Below are 19,353 nucleotides of genomic sequence, written 5' to 3' on the forward strand. Positions count from 1 at the left end.
GACAGACGTTATGGCTGCATACACACATTGCTCAAGTATAAAAGACTCGTCGTCATTATTTTCAATTGCTATTATAAAAGATTTCCACGACACTGGTTCCACAGGCATCCAGATGAATTAACGTAGCGTAGCTGAACACCCATTTGAAAGTTCATTTTCACAAACTGTCAGCCACGGTAAAGAATTAAAACTTAAAAAGGAGGCTTGCCAAGGTATGAATGTCTATTTTTGTAAGAAGGCAACGTTCACAGAGGAAAGCCATTCTCTGCAGGCACTCACACAAACAGCGTGACAAGGCGAAACGCATTAACTATCTGTCAGAGATTTCTGAGAGCAAGGTGTGGCATAACAAGAGCACCAGCGCGGAGGTCTGAAGCTATGAGGAACACATTCTGTGCTTCCTCCCACTGAAGGCTGTTTGCCTTTTGTGCACACAACTGTGCAACGTGCAAAGTGAGGTGTTTTTTCCCCACACCATGTATTTTAGATCAGCGCTATAAAGCAGCTCTTCCCATTCTCCGAGTTACGTATCTCTTTCAAATGCTAAAAGGTATCAGATCAAAATAAAACATGCATCGCACGTTTCATTATGTGCAAAAGAAGGTTAACAAACATCACCTGCAGAAGAGCAAGCTGTATTTCATCACCTTTCCAAGCATTTAAAGGAAGGCTGACAACTAAACTTGGAGTACGTGACAGTAAAGATTTTTCAAGGCTGGTAAATAAGTAAACCACTCTGCATGGCACAGCACTCTTAACCAGTAATGTAGTTGGAAATGGTTTTAACAAGTGCCAAGCACTAAAGTTTAGAAGAAGCATTTCTACGTACTTGCTCAAAGAAAGTAGCTTAAGTAACCACTGCGATAATAGAAGAGAGACAAGTAAACCAAGCATCTAAAATCATAAATACCTCTTGAGGTGTTGCTGCAGCTCCAAGAATAACACTTTCATGGTTATTCTGCCACAGCCCCGTTTCTGGAGAAATGTCACTTTCATTGATGTATCTATTTAGTACCTGCTGATTAGCTTTCCCAGAGCCACAGCCTGAAGAAATACCTTTCAATCCTTGGCAGCCGTGAGATTAGCATTAGCATTCCACTATTAACCGCGAGTGCTGAGCTCTGCAGCACTTTCAAGAATCACAAAGCTCTGCCCGTTAAAGATTACCCACTTGCTTCTATTCAAAGTTGGCACAGTTTAATAGTGGTTGGTCACGATCAACAAAAACAAGAAGGGCAAACGGTGACGACAGCACAGATCTCAGGATCACGTGATTTTGTTACATAAAGCTTCAAGAGCGATTAAAATCTTCTCCATGAGGTTTTCACGTCTCAGAGCAACGCATCTGCTTGCAGCAGTGCCAATTTCTCTAATGCAGCCAGCTCCCACGTTCCGTAAAGCAGATGGTAATTGCTACAGGTTGCTACCACTGCTGAGAGAAACAGCTGAGCTACACCGTTTCTCAAAGATCCAGCACTTAATGACAACAGTAATTAGGCAAGGAACTAACAGTACTGGGTCAGCCCCTCCAAATAATGCGTTGCCCAGGCAAATCCCAGCCCTGCTATCACCACAAGCACTATGGATGACAGATACAGACACGATGTGACTGAGCCTTCTGCAGACCAGATAAAGACGACTCATCTCTTGGGCAAAGCTGTGTATCAATGCTTCAATGCTCAACTGAATGCTGAACATCCCTCCTTACAGAAATACATCACCGTAAGGAACGTTAGTGCCTTATGGTACAAATCTAACACCAAGCTGACTACAAACTTACCTGTGCAGCTACCACCATCTAACCCTGACTCATAGTCATAGAATCCTTAGAGCTGGAATGGACCTCTGAAAGCCATCCAGTCCAACTCCCCTGCAATGAACAGGGACATTCAGCACACTTCCTCTGTTACAATGAAAGCTTGCACTGCAAACTGAAGTTTACTGCCAGACATTATCCTCTGTGCAGAAATCACAGGCTACTGAAGGCACAACAGCAAGAACCCCCATAGCACAGGGACATTGGGCATTGATGATACGCACCTCAATCAGATGGAAGGCACAAAAATGGAGGGGCAACACCAGAAATCAAACCTCGCAAACGTTACTTGGGCTCACCTCTGACTGCTAAAGCAGTATCAGATGCACTTCCAATAGGTTTGTCTTGTATTGCAAATAAACAAAAAGGAAGGGCCAAGCAAGTTGGCTCAGGGCATGGCTATCTGTTATTTAGCTGCATTTCTGCTCTGCCTTGCTGTGACACTGAAGAGATGACTTATGGCAACAGAGGAGGGACAGGGAAGGGAAAGACAGGAAGGGGGAAGCCCAACCCCACCTATTTGCACCAGCAAACCCAGCCATCATATAAAGGCAGTGTTTTGGCTAGGAACCAGAAAGAAAGCAAATCAACAGAAATAACACCTTGGTCTGGCCAGAGGGAGGATTAGCTGCTCGTTCCCAAAGCCAAGAGCGAGCTCAGATAAGTTAAAGTGGCATCAGAGCTGTCGTGTGAAACAGTGCAGAATACTTCTAATTGGTCTTCCCAGAACCTGTAAGCCTTGCTTGTAAGGACAGGGCATCATGTTTCTTTCAAAGTATGCCAAGCTGATTGAAATAGGCAAGTCACACTTCAAAATATTTGTTTTTCTCTCATTACACCAAGTCTGTCTTCCTCACCACAGCATTTAAATAGGAACAGCCATGGCAAACTTGTGCTTCCTCCTTGCACTCCCACCAAAAACCCATTTAGGTAGGATCAGTCAGATTGCAGAGCATTGTACCTCCATCTCCAGAGAAGCAGCAGTAAGGTATAAAGGCACTACCAAAATGCTGCTTGCTCTGAAAGCACGAATCTACCTTCAAAAGCTTCAAGTGAATACTAACATGGTACAAATGCATAAAAAAAGAGATGGAATAATTTGTAGAAGTAGCTGGACTTTCAGCAGTAAACTGGGAACAAAGGAGTCAACAATGATTGACATCAATAACTGTAAGGATGAGAAAGTTTGACTTAGGATTGTCGAATTTCTTCAACAGTCAAGATGAAATATTTCTTTCTTTAGCAAGCTGAAGTATCAAGCTGACTAGAGAAACGTTCAAAACTGATTCCAGAAAGCTGAACTAAGATGGAAGTTACAGCTTAAGTGACATCCATACGTATCTTTTCATAGCAAGATGCTTAGCACAGGAACTAATGAATCAGACACTGCCTTATGTATCGCAGAATAGAATCACAAGCTTGTTTGAGTTCCAAGGGACCCTTTTAGGTCATCTAGTCCAATCCCCTGCAATGAACAGGGACACCCACAGTTAGATCAGGTTGCTCAAAGTCCAGTCCAGTCCGATGTTGAGTGTCTCCACGGATGGTACTAAAGACCATTAGTTTAGTGGGCAATATCAGTGGTAGGTGCACAATTGGACTAGATAATCTTAGGGGTCCTTTCCAGCCTTAATGACTCTATGGGGCATCCACCACATCTCTGGGCAATTATCCTACAGCCTCCCTTCCCAACTCTGTGACCCACACAGCTTATGGTAGGGTTGCCATCAGTGGCAGGTGGGGCTTGGCTGAATCCATACCCCACAGAACTGCACCAAGACTCAAAGGCTTCAGATTTCAAGCTGCCCTTCTTACAAACTTCAACACTCTTCTTGCCATCTGTGCTGCCTGCATTCTTCTCTCTAATGTTGCACCGTTGATACCACCAATGAAGACAGCCCATCTCTATAAGCACTGTGGTCACAGATGTTCTTCAGAGTGCCTTAGCAAAGAAATACGCATTACAAGTATGTTGGCATGGAAAAGAGATGAATGCAGTGTTCTTAACCTTTTACTTGAATGGTCTCTGCTTCTCCCTTTCCTGTTCCAAGATGTTTCTTGAACAGGCGCTCCATCATCGTAGGGCTACGCCAAGACCACTACAATCCAGGTCCAGTAAGTTATGCACATCTCACCCAGACATTGCTTAGCTCCTCTGCAGCTCTGACTCAAACTTGGATTTCCTTAATAGCCAGAAGGATCATGACGTGTTAGCTCTAAAAAATCCATTTTTCAGAGGCCAACCTTTAAGTGCTAAATATAATTCATGAAATATAAACAGCCATATGTACCATCAACTAATGCCCACACAAATAAAAGGATACTGTAAAAGTTATCTTGTCATCATCCTCCTTCTTGTGAGCTTATATTAAGATTTGCTCTGATTATTAAAAGTCATGGTAGAGTCAGTTTGAAAAAAAATAGATGTTATATACACACAAAGATACACATTTTTATATATATAGATAATATATCTTTATATAGTTATAATATATGCACACATATGATGCAGGACTACTGAATACATTCAGCTGCTTTGTCCAGCAGAAAAGCAGCTATGCTGCTGGGCTCACAAAAGGGAGCCACAGGCAGCTCCATCTCTTATAACGCTGCATGCCTTCCCTCATGCTTCAGCCCTATTTGTGCTGACAGCTTCACAGTAAGGCGACACTCACAAGCTCCATTTGAGACTAATTCTCCAGTTATTACAAGTAAAACTGTTTCTTTACTCCCGATTCCAAAGCAAAAGTTCATCATCCCAAAGCATCACCTTTTTTATTTGGGGCATTTGTGACCCAAAGGAGTTTTATAGGTTCGATTCACCGCCTCCAAGAAAAATAGCGAAGGATTTGCTTTGTCAGTTACTGGGCTGAGACCAAATTAAATTTTAAAACATCACTGCTTCAGAGGGAGGTATTCCAATAACTGATTTCCCTTGCAACCATTCCCATAAATTTCCCGATTCTGGTTACGCAAGTAATTAAAAATATTGCTCAGTTATGTGTAGGTCAACAACTTACAGGTAATAGAAACCACAAAGAAATTGTAAGTCAACTGGATTAACTAAGTGACGGAACGTTTTTACTGCTTTGAAAAATAGCCTCTAGCTGCAACTGAAAAAAGAAGCCCAAAGTACAAGGATCTTCTTTCTTCTCCTGTCACATTCAAGAATTCAGCACCAAGCTATGCTTTCCTTCCTTTGTCCTGAACCATTCTGGCTGTTATATAAAGTGACAGATTGCGCACAGATGAATTATCACTGTGGGTACACCAGGATGTCAGATACGGATAAGTTTTAGCATTTAATGAAACAAAAAACAACAAGATTTCATGCGTGATCGCATCAGGGTACCTAGCCTCCCCCCAGTAGCTGCAATACCCAAAGGGGAGGAGGCAGAGCGTATCAAGGTATTTCGCTTGCTGTACTCCCTCAACAGTTTTGCTTTAAAAAAAAAAAAAAATACAGCAGCCTCAGTTTGGATTCAACCTAAGTGAATTAATCTGGCCTTCAGCCAGCAACACTTACAGTTTATGTCAGTCCGAATGAAGTTCAGCACTCAGGCGCTGATCCCTGGGCGCATCACACATCAGCGAGTTAGCTGCCCCATGCCGGGGAGTAAACACTGTGCGGGTTTGGTTTGTCTTCCATGTATCAGGGAGTGCTTTGAGACAGCCCTGATAATCCAGACTTTACCATAGGAAACTGCAGAAGTAACTCACTAAATAAAAGCCAGCTAATCTTTACACTGCAGCACTATGGTAAAAAAATATATATATTAGCTTTGATACGAAGCAGCAAAGTAAGGAGGAATTTCAAATTCTGACGTGAATATTGGTGCCTGTTCAAGCAGAACGTACCCCTAACAAAGCATTCCAGCCCTTCTCAAAGTTCTTAAATTACAGGACCTACAGTCCTTAATATATTCAAGAGTTTTAATGATCACTAAAACAGTGATGTAAGACTGATAGAAGCCACCACTTTGGATCTCCAAACTCTGTTGTGTGATTACAACAGCTTCCAGAGAACGCTACTATAGAAGCTAGAAAAACATAATGCAATGAACTTGCAGTGCTTGTAAGAGGTGTTCTAGATACCATTTGCATCACAATTTATGCATTTTTTATGCTTGGTTCCCACTACACACCTCGATCAATTCTCATGGTGCACTTCGGCACGGTGTGTTCCGCAAGGCTGCTCAGCAGAGACAGCAGCACACAAACAAACCTGACTTCAGAAAACATTCATTAGTACCCAGCAGTGAAGAAATGCATGCAGAAATATCAAGGGAAATGAAGCTGATGAGAAGAACTGAAAAAGCACAAGAGGCTGCACATTGGCACTGAAGTGAAAGACAAGCGTGTGGATGCCAAGCCTGGGCAGTGCCTCGTTCCAAATGCCAGCAGCAAAGCCATGGCTGCACCTTTGCTATCCTTGTGTTTCGAGCTGATGTTATAAACCGCTATTACAGAAAGAGACTCGTTTCTGTTCACCCCTAAGCAGCCTTTCCCCCCCCCCCCAGAGAACTGTGTCTTTGACTATTAACATCCCAGCTGTGGATCCTAGCAATAGTCTTTTAACTCCTTGCTAGCCACCAAGTGATAAGTAAGGTAAGGCTTTGAGTTAAAGATGAGCCTTATAATAGCACAGAATTAATTTGCTCTTCTAGGCATGCTTTATATTTTTTATCAAACCCCATCCAGCCCAGGAGATCAGCTGTCCCTGGCACCCGTGAAACTCAAGCCAGCAGCATCTCTGATTAATGAGGACTCTGATTAACAGACTGACACGGTCTTTTTGCTGCAGGGGATCGTCAATTTATTTGGCATATTACATCAGCTGAATACAAAACCAATAATGAAGGATTTATGGATACCAGCTAGACTGGAGTAGGCACTCCCCCAGCAAAATGTACCTATTTGCTTTTTGATCTATGAGGAAGCAAAGGTTGCATCTCAGTACCCAAAACATTCACAGCCTCTAACTCAGGTGCATCACTGGGTGTGAGCTAGCAGTAACCAATGACAAATAGTCCTGGATACCAGGAGGTTCGTGAAACTAAATCAGATCTGACATTACTTGAGCACTCAGTAGAACTCACAGCACCACAGTTCCATTACAAAGGAACTTTCCCTTTCCTTCAGACCCTGCTCAAGCAGCAGCTCAGACTCAAACTGCTGAGGCTCTCAGAGGTTGGCAAAACATTTTCAAGAAGCCAACCTTACAGAGGCCAAGCAGTGCAGCATCACCTCCGTGCCACCGCACAGGCATGAGTTCCTATAGCAGTAATCCCCCTCCAGCATGGCAAGCTCAGCAGCTGCAGAGTGACCTCTAATATTTCCGAGAAGCTGCTGAGACCAAAGGAGGGGTGGGGGGGGAGAGCTCTGCCACACTGCCTTCACAGGCAGGGAGCTGTTAGTAGCCTCTCCTCACAACTCTGCCATCCTGATCCTTCCTCATTTAGGGCGGAGGCTCTGCAAGGTGAGATGCAGCTAAAACAAGCTCACCGATGTCTAAATCAGAGTTAAGTGCTGCCTTTCACCTCAAGGAACCCAGGCATCAGCAGCGCAGGTGTTGCAGTCAGGCCTTGCTACAGCACAACCAAAGCACCATAATCAGTATTATTGTATCTCACAGAGAAGAAGAGATTATATGCTCTATTATGAATGAGGCTGCAAAATGAAAGGTTGTATTTGTAATCGCATTTTTGTATGGAGCCAGGAGTTGGACTCCAATATCCTTATGGGTCCCTTCCCATTTGGGATGATCTGTAATTCCATGGAGGTCATTCTGGGGAGCTGAATGCATGAAGATTTACAAGGGTATTACTGTATCTCACAGAGGATGAGGGATTATCTTTATATGCACTATTATGAATGAGACTGCAAAATGAAAAGTTGTATTTGGAATGAAATTAAACATTAATAGTATCATAGAAAAAAACAGCTAGCTACAGACAAGAAAAACATGCTAATGAACTGAAGAAAGGCATAACAATGGGACAGGAAAATAGACATAAAAAGGCAAATGGAAGCAGGGAAGGAACAGGGAGAAGATGTGGACAGAGAAAATAGCAAGGAGAGCAAGGCATTAAAGACAGAAGGGTCAGGAACTGCATGTGGGAGTGAAGAGGATAAAGGAATTATGGGCTAAAAATACCCAGAAGAAAGGTAACGGGGATGTTATTTTTTAGTACATTTAATGCAACGGCGGAAAAAATAGAACAATTCTGAAAACTCCAGATTTTTCTGGGAAAGGCAAAATATAGGAAAGGAAGGATTAAGAAACTAAATCTACGATAAGCGGTTGCCAAAGCCCTGCAATTTCCCTTGGCAGAGCAGGGCTTCAATTCATTACCCAGCACTGTGACATCACTGTCTTACAGTGAGAGCTAAATAAAAAATACAAGCACACTACTCTGTCTCCCTTCTCTAAGTGAGCAGAAACATCGAGCCTACTGCAACTCCTTAGTTCATGCACCAATCCTAAAGAAACACTTCAGCCATTATACTTTTGATACCTCAGGTTATGTCAGCCAGGACCTCTGAATGGCTCTGCTTATCCCACCAGAAAGGGCCAATGCTTGCACAGCTCATCCCAAAATGCCTCACAGAGCTCTGCCCACACTGTCCAGCACTGCACAGCCACACACATAAACCCCTCTTGCAGCCTATTTTGGCAGCCAGGAGGTGCAGGTCAGCCCCACACCAGCAGCCCTGGGCTTAACACAGCAGCTGCCGTCCTTCAGTGGAGGTGGGTTACACAGGGCAGCAATTAGAAGCTAAAAGCCAGCCTACACTTGTTTTTTTTTTCATAATCACAACCTATTTAGGCACAGCAAGCACAGGATTTTCAAGAGAACAGCACTGTGTGAGCTCCACATAATACAGCATCATCTTAATTCCACGGGGAGGGGGGGAGAGAGCAGGCGTTTCCATGGGGAGGCAGATACAAAGCTTACAAACACATTTCCATTCTGATTTAAGTTAATAACGGCTATCACTTCATAACACTCAATAAAAATAAACCTGACGTAAGGATTATAGGTTCTAAATGCATTCCAAAAGCCTCCGTGCTTTTGGCTTCTGAATATCAATTTATCAAATTATAAGAACTAAGAGTTCTTGTTTCCAAGTTTATTATTTTCCCCTTCGCTGAACAGTTCGATATCCCATCAAACATTTGCAGTTATCCCTGTAGGTACATACCTACAGATCTAAGGCCAGGGAAGCGATCTGCTCAGGCATTCATGTCAACAAGCTTTCCATTGACAGAAGCTGAACTCTGTGTTTTATAAGAGACACAAACATAGCTAACAAGACAAGTTAAATAACATTCTTTTCCTCTCAACTCCATCAATGTATTCCGCTATTGTATTTCTCAGTGGGCTCGAATCTGTTGCATGTGAAAGCTTCTGCTGAGGTGTTCTTGCCTTCTCCTTTGCATTGGATCCAATGGCAAAACTAGTCTATCAAAAGCACTTTGTGCTACGTACCACGTGGATGGGACAGAAGTGAGGGCAGAAACGAGAGGCTGACAGAGGGAAAGAGCAAACATATAGACGTTATTCATTCTAGGCAGGTTTGGTTTCCTCTTCCTCACTTACACCATCTACACTGTCAGGGTAAAGTCCTCCAGAGCACATTAGACTGTTTTGAAAGGAGGGGGTGGGAGAAGGAGGCTATGAAGAGAAAAAAAAAGCAGATAAGGAAGGAAACATTCAGGGCATCTCCCTGACTAATCTTCTCTTCTAACGATGCTCATCATGGCAGGGGATTGCCCTTTCCCAGTCTGCAGCTAAATGCATGCAACATCTGATTAAAGATTCATAGCACACTGCCAAGCAGCAGGTATGCTCAGTAAATATTGATATCAACAGACTAATATTTATCCATGTCAGAAGATTATCAGAACAGTTAAGAGCCGCATTCCAAAGAAGGTAAGTAGAAAAACAGGTAGAAAGAACAGCAAAAGAGAGAAAAAAAAATTATCATTGAAGCTGTCGCTGTTAACAGAAACAAAACAGCAAGTATGAGGAAAATTAAGCTTGCTGAATATTTCAAGGTTATGTGACAAGTGACTGAATCATCTCTGCCTTCCTAAAGAAAGGCATTAACACTAATATTATCCAGTCATTTTTTTTACTAAAAATCCATAGGTTTGTTAACACTGCCTGTCCATTTAAAGGAACCTTTTAGGAATATGGTCTAGTGGGCATGGTGGTGATGGGCTGACAGACTGGATGATCTTAGAGGTCTTTTTCAACCTTAATAGTTCTGTGATTTGTCAAGATCATGGAATCATAGTATGGCCTGGGTTGAAAAGGACCACAATGATCATCAAGTTTCAACCCCCCTGCTATGTGCAGGGTCGCCAACCACCAGACCAGGCTGCCCAGAGCCACATCCAGCCTGGCCTTGAATGCCTCCAGGGATGGGGCATCCACAGCCTCCTTGGGCAACCTGTTCCAGTGCATCACCACCCTCTGGGTGAAAAACGTCTTTCTAACATCTAACTTAAATCTCCCCTGTCTTAGTTTAAAACCATTCCCCCTTGTCCTGTCAAGGACAAGATAAGCCCACAGTTAAAAGAAAAAAGGTCTGCTTGCGATATTGCTGAAATAAATTAATATACTGATATCAATAAATGTTTCCCAAAGCTTACTTCAGCACAGGCAAGGTCAGATGGGCTGAGGGCTGAGCCCAGCCTAAGGCATTGCCCGTGCTGCTCTCCTCACTACACATGGAAGCAGCCCAACAAAATTATACTACCTACAGTAAGATAAGACTTTAAGAAAACCTCCCCTCCTATGAAGCAGTTTTTCCCCCTGCCACTGTCCAGTATAATTTAAACTCTGAAAGGGAAGCTCAAGTGAAACCTCTAATAGGTAAAGCCATCAAGCACAGTACCTAATGGCACTCTGCAAGGTAACTGAAGATGATGCCCTTTGTGGAAGGAGCTGAGTCACACCTTTGCTGTTCCTCTGCTTTGTTCTCCTGGCTGTCAGCCTATCTCCACACTCTCCTCTGTGTCCTTTCCCCCCAGTTTAGTGGGCTGACACTGAATTTCCCAGGTGTTCCCTCCCACCCCCAGGAGGCACATTCAGCAGTCACCTTGCAAGCACAAAGGCAGCGAAAGGCAAAGAGCAGAAGGGAAGGCAATGGATACCAAGCATGCATAAATCACTTGAGCTGCTGATGTCTCCACAGAGCATGGAGAAAAGAATTTGTTTTGGACATTTGTTTTTGTTGTTGTTTTTAAATACAACCACTGTGTGAAGGGTTGAGGCACAGAGCCTGCAAGAACAGATCCATTTGGCACCTTTCAAAAAGCCAAAGGTAACAAGAGGGAATAATTCCCTGTTATCCTAAGCCCAAAGCCATTTTAGACTCAGATTTCTTACACTCAACTCAACAGCGGTCTCAGCTGCTCCAAAGAGCTGGATTCTGTTTTTTAAAGACCCAGACCTTTGTTAAATCAAGTAGGAAAAGCTATCTGAAGGAACTACCTTGTAGTCCTCATTCTGTTTCATCATTAGCCTCAATTGTTTCCTCGTCAACCCAAATAAAGACGAAATTAGCCAGCCTTCAGTCAAAAACTGCTGCTCGTGTGTTTAAAAGAAAGCTCCTACTAGAATTAAACGCTATGCCATGAAACCCATTCTTACTCTGTTTTTGATGGCGAGTGGCTGCTGCTTTCTCCTTCGAGGCCCACGTTATGTAACAGCTTGGCTGCCTACGGAACATCACACATCACCATCCAAAAAAAGCAAAGGAAAAAAATATCTATTTTTGCTGCAGATGAACAATCCACTAAATGTACAAAGCCAGCTTTCGGGGGGGGGGGGTTATTCTTTACTTCTGCACCAGCTGGATTTTGTAGCACAATAAAATTACGTGCGATCTCACTAAGCACATAAAATAACCACGCAGCTTATATATTAAAACAGGAGCCTATCCCCTTTGACCATGTGCAGAACGTTTGAGGAGAACCGAAGAGGTAAGGCGCATATTTTCATGCTCCCTGTACAGCACACAGCACAAAAACAGGAATCAGCAGTGCACACAGCTTATGTAACCAGCGAGCCCTTGGTCTCACTGCAGCACAGCTGAGCTCTGCCCGCACTGAGCCGCCCCCGAAGGCCTCCTGACATCCTGCAATTCACTTCTACAAGCACACTGTCAGCAAAGCCTCCTTGCTTACAGCTGGGAACCTGAAACAAGAGAGATAAAGCCGTATCAGCACAGATAAGATCACTCACCTATTTTTCCCCCAAGCATCATATCATTTGGGAGCGTTATTCAACTGCAGCAATAATTAAGACTGCTTCAAGAGCATCATACCTAAGAGAATTCTGTTCAAATACACTACGCTGCTGGTACTGCAGCCTGAGCTATAAATAAGCCAGCCCTGCCTTGTTGGAGCTGTGCCTCCCCCCTCTCTGCTGCTTCCCTCCCTCCTGTTGGGGTCTGGGGGCTTGGGGAGGCAATGCTCCTCCCGCAGGTCCGATGCTGAGCAGCTTCAAAGGGAAAAGCCAGGCATAAATGAAATTTAAACAGAAAATCCTGAAGCAGGCCTCTGGAAGAATCGATCCCTAATAAGGTCAAACAACCACCATCATCGCACAGAAGCGCAAAACAGATTTGCTGCTGAAAACAAGGAAAAAACAGCATTATAGCTACCAATACCTACTTCTATCAACTAACTGCATAGAAGCACACGTATACAGTCATCCAAAAGCTCAAATGCCCCTCAAGCAACATTACACCAGGGCACCATACGCCAGCAGAGCTTGCATCACAATGTCTCGAGTTGGACAGACCCACAAGGATCACTGAGCCCAAAACCTGGCTGCTCACAGGGCCACCAAAAATCCAACCCTATGGCTGAGCACTGGCCCAGCTCTTCCTGAACCCTGTCAGGCTGACATCCTATGGGATCACAAAGGAGCACGGCCATCCCTTCGCCGACTCACTCCTTCCTAAGCTGGGCTTAATAAAAAAATTAAAACCAAGAACCCAAGTTGTGCACAATCACAGTGTTTTCTGCCCGCTTCCTTCACTTTGTGCTGTTATTTCTGAGCTCCAAAGCCTACTTTTTTTTTCCCCAAGAAATCCATGACTTTGTCTTCTCTTGTACAGTGTCGTTCCTCTGATAGCCTGCTGGGCTGTAGCTGCACTCCTAAGTTTACACCACATAAAACCTCGAATTATGGAGTTTCTCACGATTCCTGAAGGCACCGCTTCCACAGGAGCACCGCTTCGGTTAAGCAGGATTACCCTGCTCGCATTCCCCGGACAAAGCTGCGGCTCGGGGCCGCGATGCTCGAGGCAAAGGAACGCCGGGCTCCCGGCGCAGCTCCCCGCACGCAGCCGGGCCGCGGTCCCACCCCGCCACCTGGCGGCCGCAGCCGGAGGGAAGCCGCCGCCGATCCCCGCTGTGCGCCGCGCCGCCAGGGGGCGCTCCGGGACCGGCCGCGGCCTCCCTACGCCTCCCGAGCCCGGCTGCGGCCGGGAAACTCCTCAGGGAGGCCCGAGATGTACGCAGTCAGGCCTCCTCGAAGCGCTTTGTGCACCACGACCCTTGGCTTGCTTGTGGGCGATGACCTCAGAGCAAACACTGCATGTCCAGGGCCGGGGCTGCCACAGGGAAGAGAGCTCCACATGGAACCTACCTGATGGAAACACCCGGGTCCAGGTGGGGACACACCAGTCTGGTACACCAAAAAAAGCCAGAAATTCACTTCCCCCTAAAATCTAAGGGTGTTTACTGCTAGAATACCAGAATTGCTTCAAATCGGATTTCATGTTGGCTTCTCCCTACAAAGTTCCTCCTCCAGCACACCATTTTCACCACACTACTGAGCACTATTCTGTGTTTTTCCTTCATGAACACCGAAACATTTGAGGGTATTGAGTTTTGTTTTGGGTTCCTCCCCCCTTGGGCTTTCTTTTTTTTTGTTTGTTTGTTTGAAGAGAGCATCAGCCAACATGGCAAAGACTCGTTCTTCAACTGCCAAAAGCATCACCAGTGCAAAAGTGATGTCAGCACTGTTTTGTTATGGAGCTGGCCTTCCCTCTGAAGAGGCAGAACGTACGCATTGCCAGGTCAAGCATTAATGGAAACTATTGTTAGTTTACTTAGCCCAGCAGCGTGAAAGCTCGTAAAACAAGGCAGCATCAGAAAAGGTCTGGGATCACCTCAAGCTTCATCATCGCCCCGGCTCACTTCTGAACACCAGGAATCCAATTCACAAAACGTCTGAGGGCGTTGTGGAGGTAAACATACAAAAGTGATGAAACCTTGACTTCCTGGGGCTCCCCGACCCCCCCGGTTGACTTACCTATACATGGTGTCCTACACAAAGTTTGGCCCCACGAGATTGAGAACTCAACAACAACAGGAGTTTTATGAAATCTACACTCCAAATTTAGTAATGAATCAACTGTCATAACAGGATTTGACACAAGAGTTTGAGTCTTTTGTTAACTGTGCCAAGCCAAAGCTTTGTCTACTGTTGTTTCAATGCTGCGCAGACTCCATGAGTTTTCCCATCAAGAACATCTACAATTTTAATTACTACAGCAGTATTTTACTCATCTAGAAGAACTGCCTTAGCTTTCCTAATTACTCAAGTAGTCAAGTTCTCTACTGCTGTCTGCTTCACGTGAAGTTATAGGAACACTCTGAAAATAGACCTTGACTGGAACACTCAAGAACATACAGGCTACAGTAAGAGGAATACTGAAGAGCACGTATTCTTAAGTGCTTTTTGCTATAGGCTCAACAAGTTGGACAGCTGTAGTGTACAGCTTTAAGGTAGGAGAGCCAGTAATGATGTGGCAGGCCAAATTAAAGAAAAAAGCTATCAAGAAAATTAGCTAAAATTGAAGCCTTGGAAACCACTCAGTGAAGTACAACTCAATGCACAATCATATGCCGTTACAAACCACAGGGTAAGGAAAAGTTGGGTTGGAAGGTTTCTTTGGAGTTCATCTAGACCTACACCTGCTCAAATGAGGGCCGACTTCACAATCATATTGGTTGCTCACAGTCTTCTGAAGCAATTCAACAGACAACACAGTTCACAAGTGCTAGTGCCCCAACAGACCACCACAGTTGGAAGGTGCCATCTAAAAGACACTCTTTGGGAATGCTCAAGTGCAGCAAAGAGAAAACGGGCCCAAGCTCTGTACGGACCTTGCAGTTTAGGTGAGCAGAAGACATCCACCAACTGAACAGAGCAAGCAATTTTCTGAACACACTGAAAGACAGAACAGCAGACACACTTGCAATCGGTCCCCAGAGTGTTACAGATCCAGGCCATGAGGACACAGGAGAAACCACATGGCTCATGAAAAGCAGTTCCAGAGGTACAGCAAGCAACTCCTCAGAACACTCCTTACATTAAGTTATATTTTACAAATTATTTCACCTATTTGACTTTTGCACTCCTGGGTGGAAGGCAGCTCTCCAGCTGTAGCAGCCTTCTGTCCGCAACGCACACTTTCTTACACCAGTTTAAGCTAAGAGATCATAATGGTCTGAAAAATGAAAGTATAACACAGCTCTCTCCTGGCTGCTATACAGAACTGCCAATACAGAACTTTCACAAAGTTCAACAACTGCACAGCTTGGGACTACTTTGTTCATCATCTCTGTTACGAGATGAACCGCTGCTTCAGTCCAAGTGTTTGAACTAAGGCTGCCTGAATTAAACCACTGCTAACAGTTTGTTACAGTGTGAAGATGCAGTTACTATTTGAACACCACCTGCATGGACAGATTACAGCCACTTGCTTAACTGAATCGATTTTTCCGACCACTTCTGTGAGTTACAGAAGATTGAAGTTTCCACTTTTGGTAACTCCATGGTCAGAAAAGTTATGACGGAGCTTCATTTAATGCCAGAAATCATACCCCAGCCTGAACACTTCACAGCAAGGTTAAAGCCGTGCTAGAAATGTTTGCAATACATGTTTGCAGAGGTTAAGAATAGCCCAAAGATAAGCACTTGCCTAAACTTGGCAGTAATGAACTGGGACTGTACACAGGCACAAAACATTCTTCTGATGCTCAGACTCATTTGTTCTCAAACACTGACTGTCCCGGCTCCAAAGCCATGCAAAAGTTTAATGAGGTGACAATCCTCTGTTGTCACAAAGTTTTGAGAGATTCAGGTCACAGAAGAAAGAAAAAACACATTATTTTACACAACAGGAAGGGACTTAAATAACAGGTGGTGGGAGCTGGGATTTTTTCCCCAATCAAGATAAAAAATCTGATTTTAATTAAAACATGAAAAGAGAAAGCTCATACTTGGTGGCAGAAGCTGTACAAATCTGATTCTTGAATCGTGGGAAGGATTTAAAGAAAAGCTCAAATTTACCCATTCTTTTCAGGGCAGTCATCCCTCACAATTTCTTTCCCAAAGACCTGAGGAGCTGGAATTGTCACAAAGGCAGTATTAATGTTTACATGTAAGTCATAAAGATATTGCATTTGAAGGGGATAGGTTGGTAGGGAAAGGAGAGGCGTAGCAATGCACTTAAGATTGGCCACAGTGATTGTATTGGCCTGCCTCTCACCAATACGTCTGGCATACTGAACCTATCTCCATCACAACCACAGAATTTCCCATTGCATAATCATAGAATCATAGAATCACAAGGTTGGAAAGGACCTACAAGATCATCTAGTCCAACTGTCCTCCCATTACCATTGCTACCACAAGCCACTAAACCATATCTCGTAGCTCCCCATCCAGACACCTCTTGAACACTGCCAGGGACAGCAACTCCACCACCTCCCTGGGCAGCCCATTCCAGTGCCTGACCACTCTCTGAGAGAAAAAGGTTTTCCTTATGTCTAACCTAAACTTCCTCTGGGACAACTTGTGACCATTTCCTCGGGTCCTGTTTGTTGCCTGGGAGAAGAGGCCAAACCCCTCCTCATCACAACCTCCCTTCAGGAAGTTGTAGAGTGCAATGAGGACTCCCCTAAGCGTCCTCTTCTCCAGAATAAACAATCCCAGCTCCCTCAGCTGCTCCTCCTAAGACTTGTGCTCCAGACCCCTCACCTTAGGGCTTGCCTGTACTTGTACAGTCTGTCACACATTTCAGTTTAGAAACTCATCTAAAAACATTCATACACCCTGAATACAGACACTAACAGTGATTTAAGAGTAATTGTACCTGCTCTGTTTTATTTATCACCAGGTAGCCTATTGTGGAAAAGTCCATTCAGTGAAAATGTTACCATATTAACAAATGCTTCAGTATGAGGCAGTACCCAGGTTACCATCAGTTATGAAACTGCAAAGTTATGTGAGTTAGCAATGGGTACCACCACTACCGTTACTGAAAATAAGATGCTGAATTAATTGTTAAGCTAGATGGAAAACTTGTTTTCTTCCTTATTAGCTACCCCATTACTTGATTATGAAATACACCAACTATAATCAGAACTAATCTGCAAGGATCATAACTAATTATTTTTGTGATTTTGTTAGTGTTAAGAAAATAAAAGATAGCAAAGTTGGGAAAGCACAGCTGTAAAAGCATTCAAAATACACCAAAACAGAGGAAAGCACCATCAACACAAAATACTCAAAGCTATGCTTAGAGTATAAAGAAAATCTCATCTTCTTTTCTTATCCAAAGAACCTCCGTAAGAGAATCTCATTTGGATTCTCTCCTCCACATTTCATGGGACACGAGTTTCATGTTTTCTTCTACATAACTGCTACAATTTTTGAGTGAATAACAGTGTCACCCACTTCCAATTGAAACAGATTCATTTACCAACATGAGAGGGAAGGATTTGGGCGTCAGGTCATTAAGTATTTCAGAAATATAGGTTAGCCTATCTATAATTAGCATTCCTGATGATTTAAACATGGTCTGATGATTGCTAAATTCATCATCTTTAAATAAACACTTCTGACTCAGCATCAGTAGAATAGAGACGTTTTCATCAGCTAATTTAGTTTAAGACTTCTTGGCAAGCAAGAATAGGAAAGAACCGATAGCTTTTATGTAAGATCAGTGAAGGCAGGAATAGACATGCAGGTATCTTAACAAGTAAAAGGGAAAATATTATCATGGAACAGAATCCAGAACCACTGCAGACAGTTGTTCCCATATTCCGATGTTTCGTATTTTAATGTAATTAGTAAGCAGACACTGCACTGACAAAAAGAAAAGGTCCTTATCTCAATATTCAGGTAAGAGATTTACTTTTTTTTTTTTGATGATGATTAAATGTTAAGATGGCATAGAAGGCGAGTTGTATCTTGTAGAAGATAATATACAATGGAAAATATTTATTTTGGTACTTAGTGGTCAAAGAGGATGAAGCTAATGACTTCTGAATCAAAGATTTAATCCTCTAACGTTCAATTGCTAAGGACAAGCAGGATTCATCTCAGCAATTCATGTGCTAAGCAAGCCAGGAAACGACAACAAATCAAGAAGTGCCATGAACCCATAGAGATAAACTGTGTAGAAAGGGATGCATGCCCCCTAAGATACTCAGCAAACCAACAAACGATTGGCTATCAGAATTGTTTCAGTAGCTCACTACTGACTAGAACCAAGGCCTTCCCACAGCACTCAAAGATCTGCCCCATATTCCAACGATACAGAACTTCACCAGTCATCTGCACCACATCACCGTCTTACTCACAACCCACTGTGCCACACAAGGTCAAATGCCAGTCTTTCTAAGCACTCACAAAATGATTTTTCCAAGATTCATGTAACCCTTCGCATTAGCTTAGTGATAATGCACATCTGCCCCAATAACTACACTAGAAGACAAGCTATCTTGCATATTCCAGCTCTAGAGTCTGTTTTGTCTACAGACTCCTTGGAAACTTGGTTTGTGTAACACATTCTTTTCAAAAGACTCCTCCGCTGAAATAAACATATGGGTTTTTCTATTATTAAAGATAACGCTGTTGGCTTTCAGTTTCCAAAATTCCATTTTTTTTAATCTTAAATTCAGAAGATGACCCCTTCCACATTCACATGGCATGCAAACGTCTTTCCACCCTACACATTTTATCTGAAGCCAATTCTTTCCAGACTCAGGATCCCTCTCAGCTTCTGTATGTCCCACTGACTTATTTAATCCACACTGCACTTTAAGATAACGGAGACCTTTAACTCTCTTTTCTAGTGCTACATCAGTATGCAGTTCCTGGGCTGCATACCATTCCCCAAATAGCATGAGTCATTCAGGGCTTTAAGTTTTTTCTTTCCTCTCACGTGAAGCAAACAGTGTTCCCCATTTTTCCCTTACATTAGCAGCTCTGAAATAGTTGAGGCTTTAAAATGATGTGTTAGCATCCACCTCGAGCTTCTCCAGAGAACTGACCATGCTTTAAAGATAAATAAGTACTTGTTGAAGGTGATGAGAGTATGGTTAAATACAATAGCAACCTATTTGCACAGTACCTGCAACATCTGGAAACGGCCTTGCAGCAAAACCAAGGCTCCACGCAGCACAACACCACACAGCACAGCAGCATCATTTG

The 19,353-nt window shown here is 43.5% G+C and overlaps 1 protein-coding gene across 7 annotated transcripts in view; it reads right to left on the minus strand.

Moving 5' to 3' along the window:
* Positions 1-19,353, minus strand: part of TSC22D1 (TSC22 domain family member 1) — a 78,509-nt gene that overhangs the window by 10,297 nt on the left and 48,859 nt on the right. The window contains exon 1 of one of the 7 annotated variants that reach the window (XM_046912419.1): positions 12,076-12,185. The exons of 3 other annotated variants lie outside the window; for them this stretch is intronic. Coding sequence is in view for 2 of the 4 variants with exons in the window: in XM_015275309.4 (XP_015130795.1) it covers positions 911-996 (86 nt within the window). In the remaining 2 variants the exon portion in view is untranslated. Of the gene's footprint in view, positions 1-910; positions 12,186-19,353 lie in introns of those variants that run through there. 3 more of the 7 variants (XM_046912377.1, XM_046912450.1, XM_015275309.4) reach the window with 3 other exon arrangements.

This window comes from Gallus gallus, chromosome 1, assembly GCF_016699485.2.
Source record: "Gallus gallus isolate bGalGal1 chromosome 1, bGalGal1.mat.broiler.GRCg7b, whole genome shotgun sequence".
NCBI classification, from domain to species: Eukaryota; Metazoa; Chordata; class Aves; order Galliformes; family Phasianidae; genus Gallus; species Gallus gallus.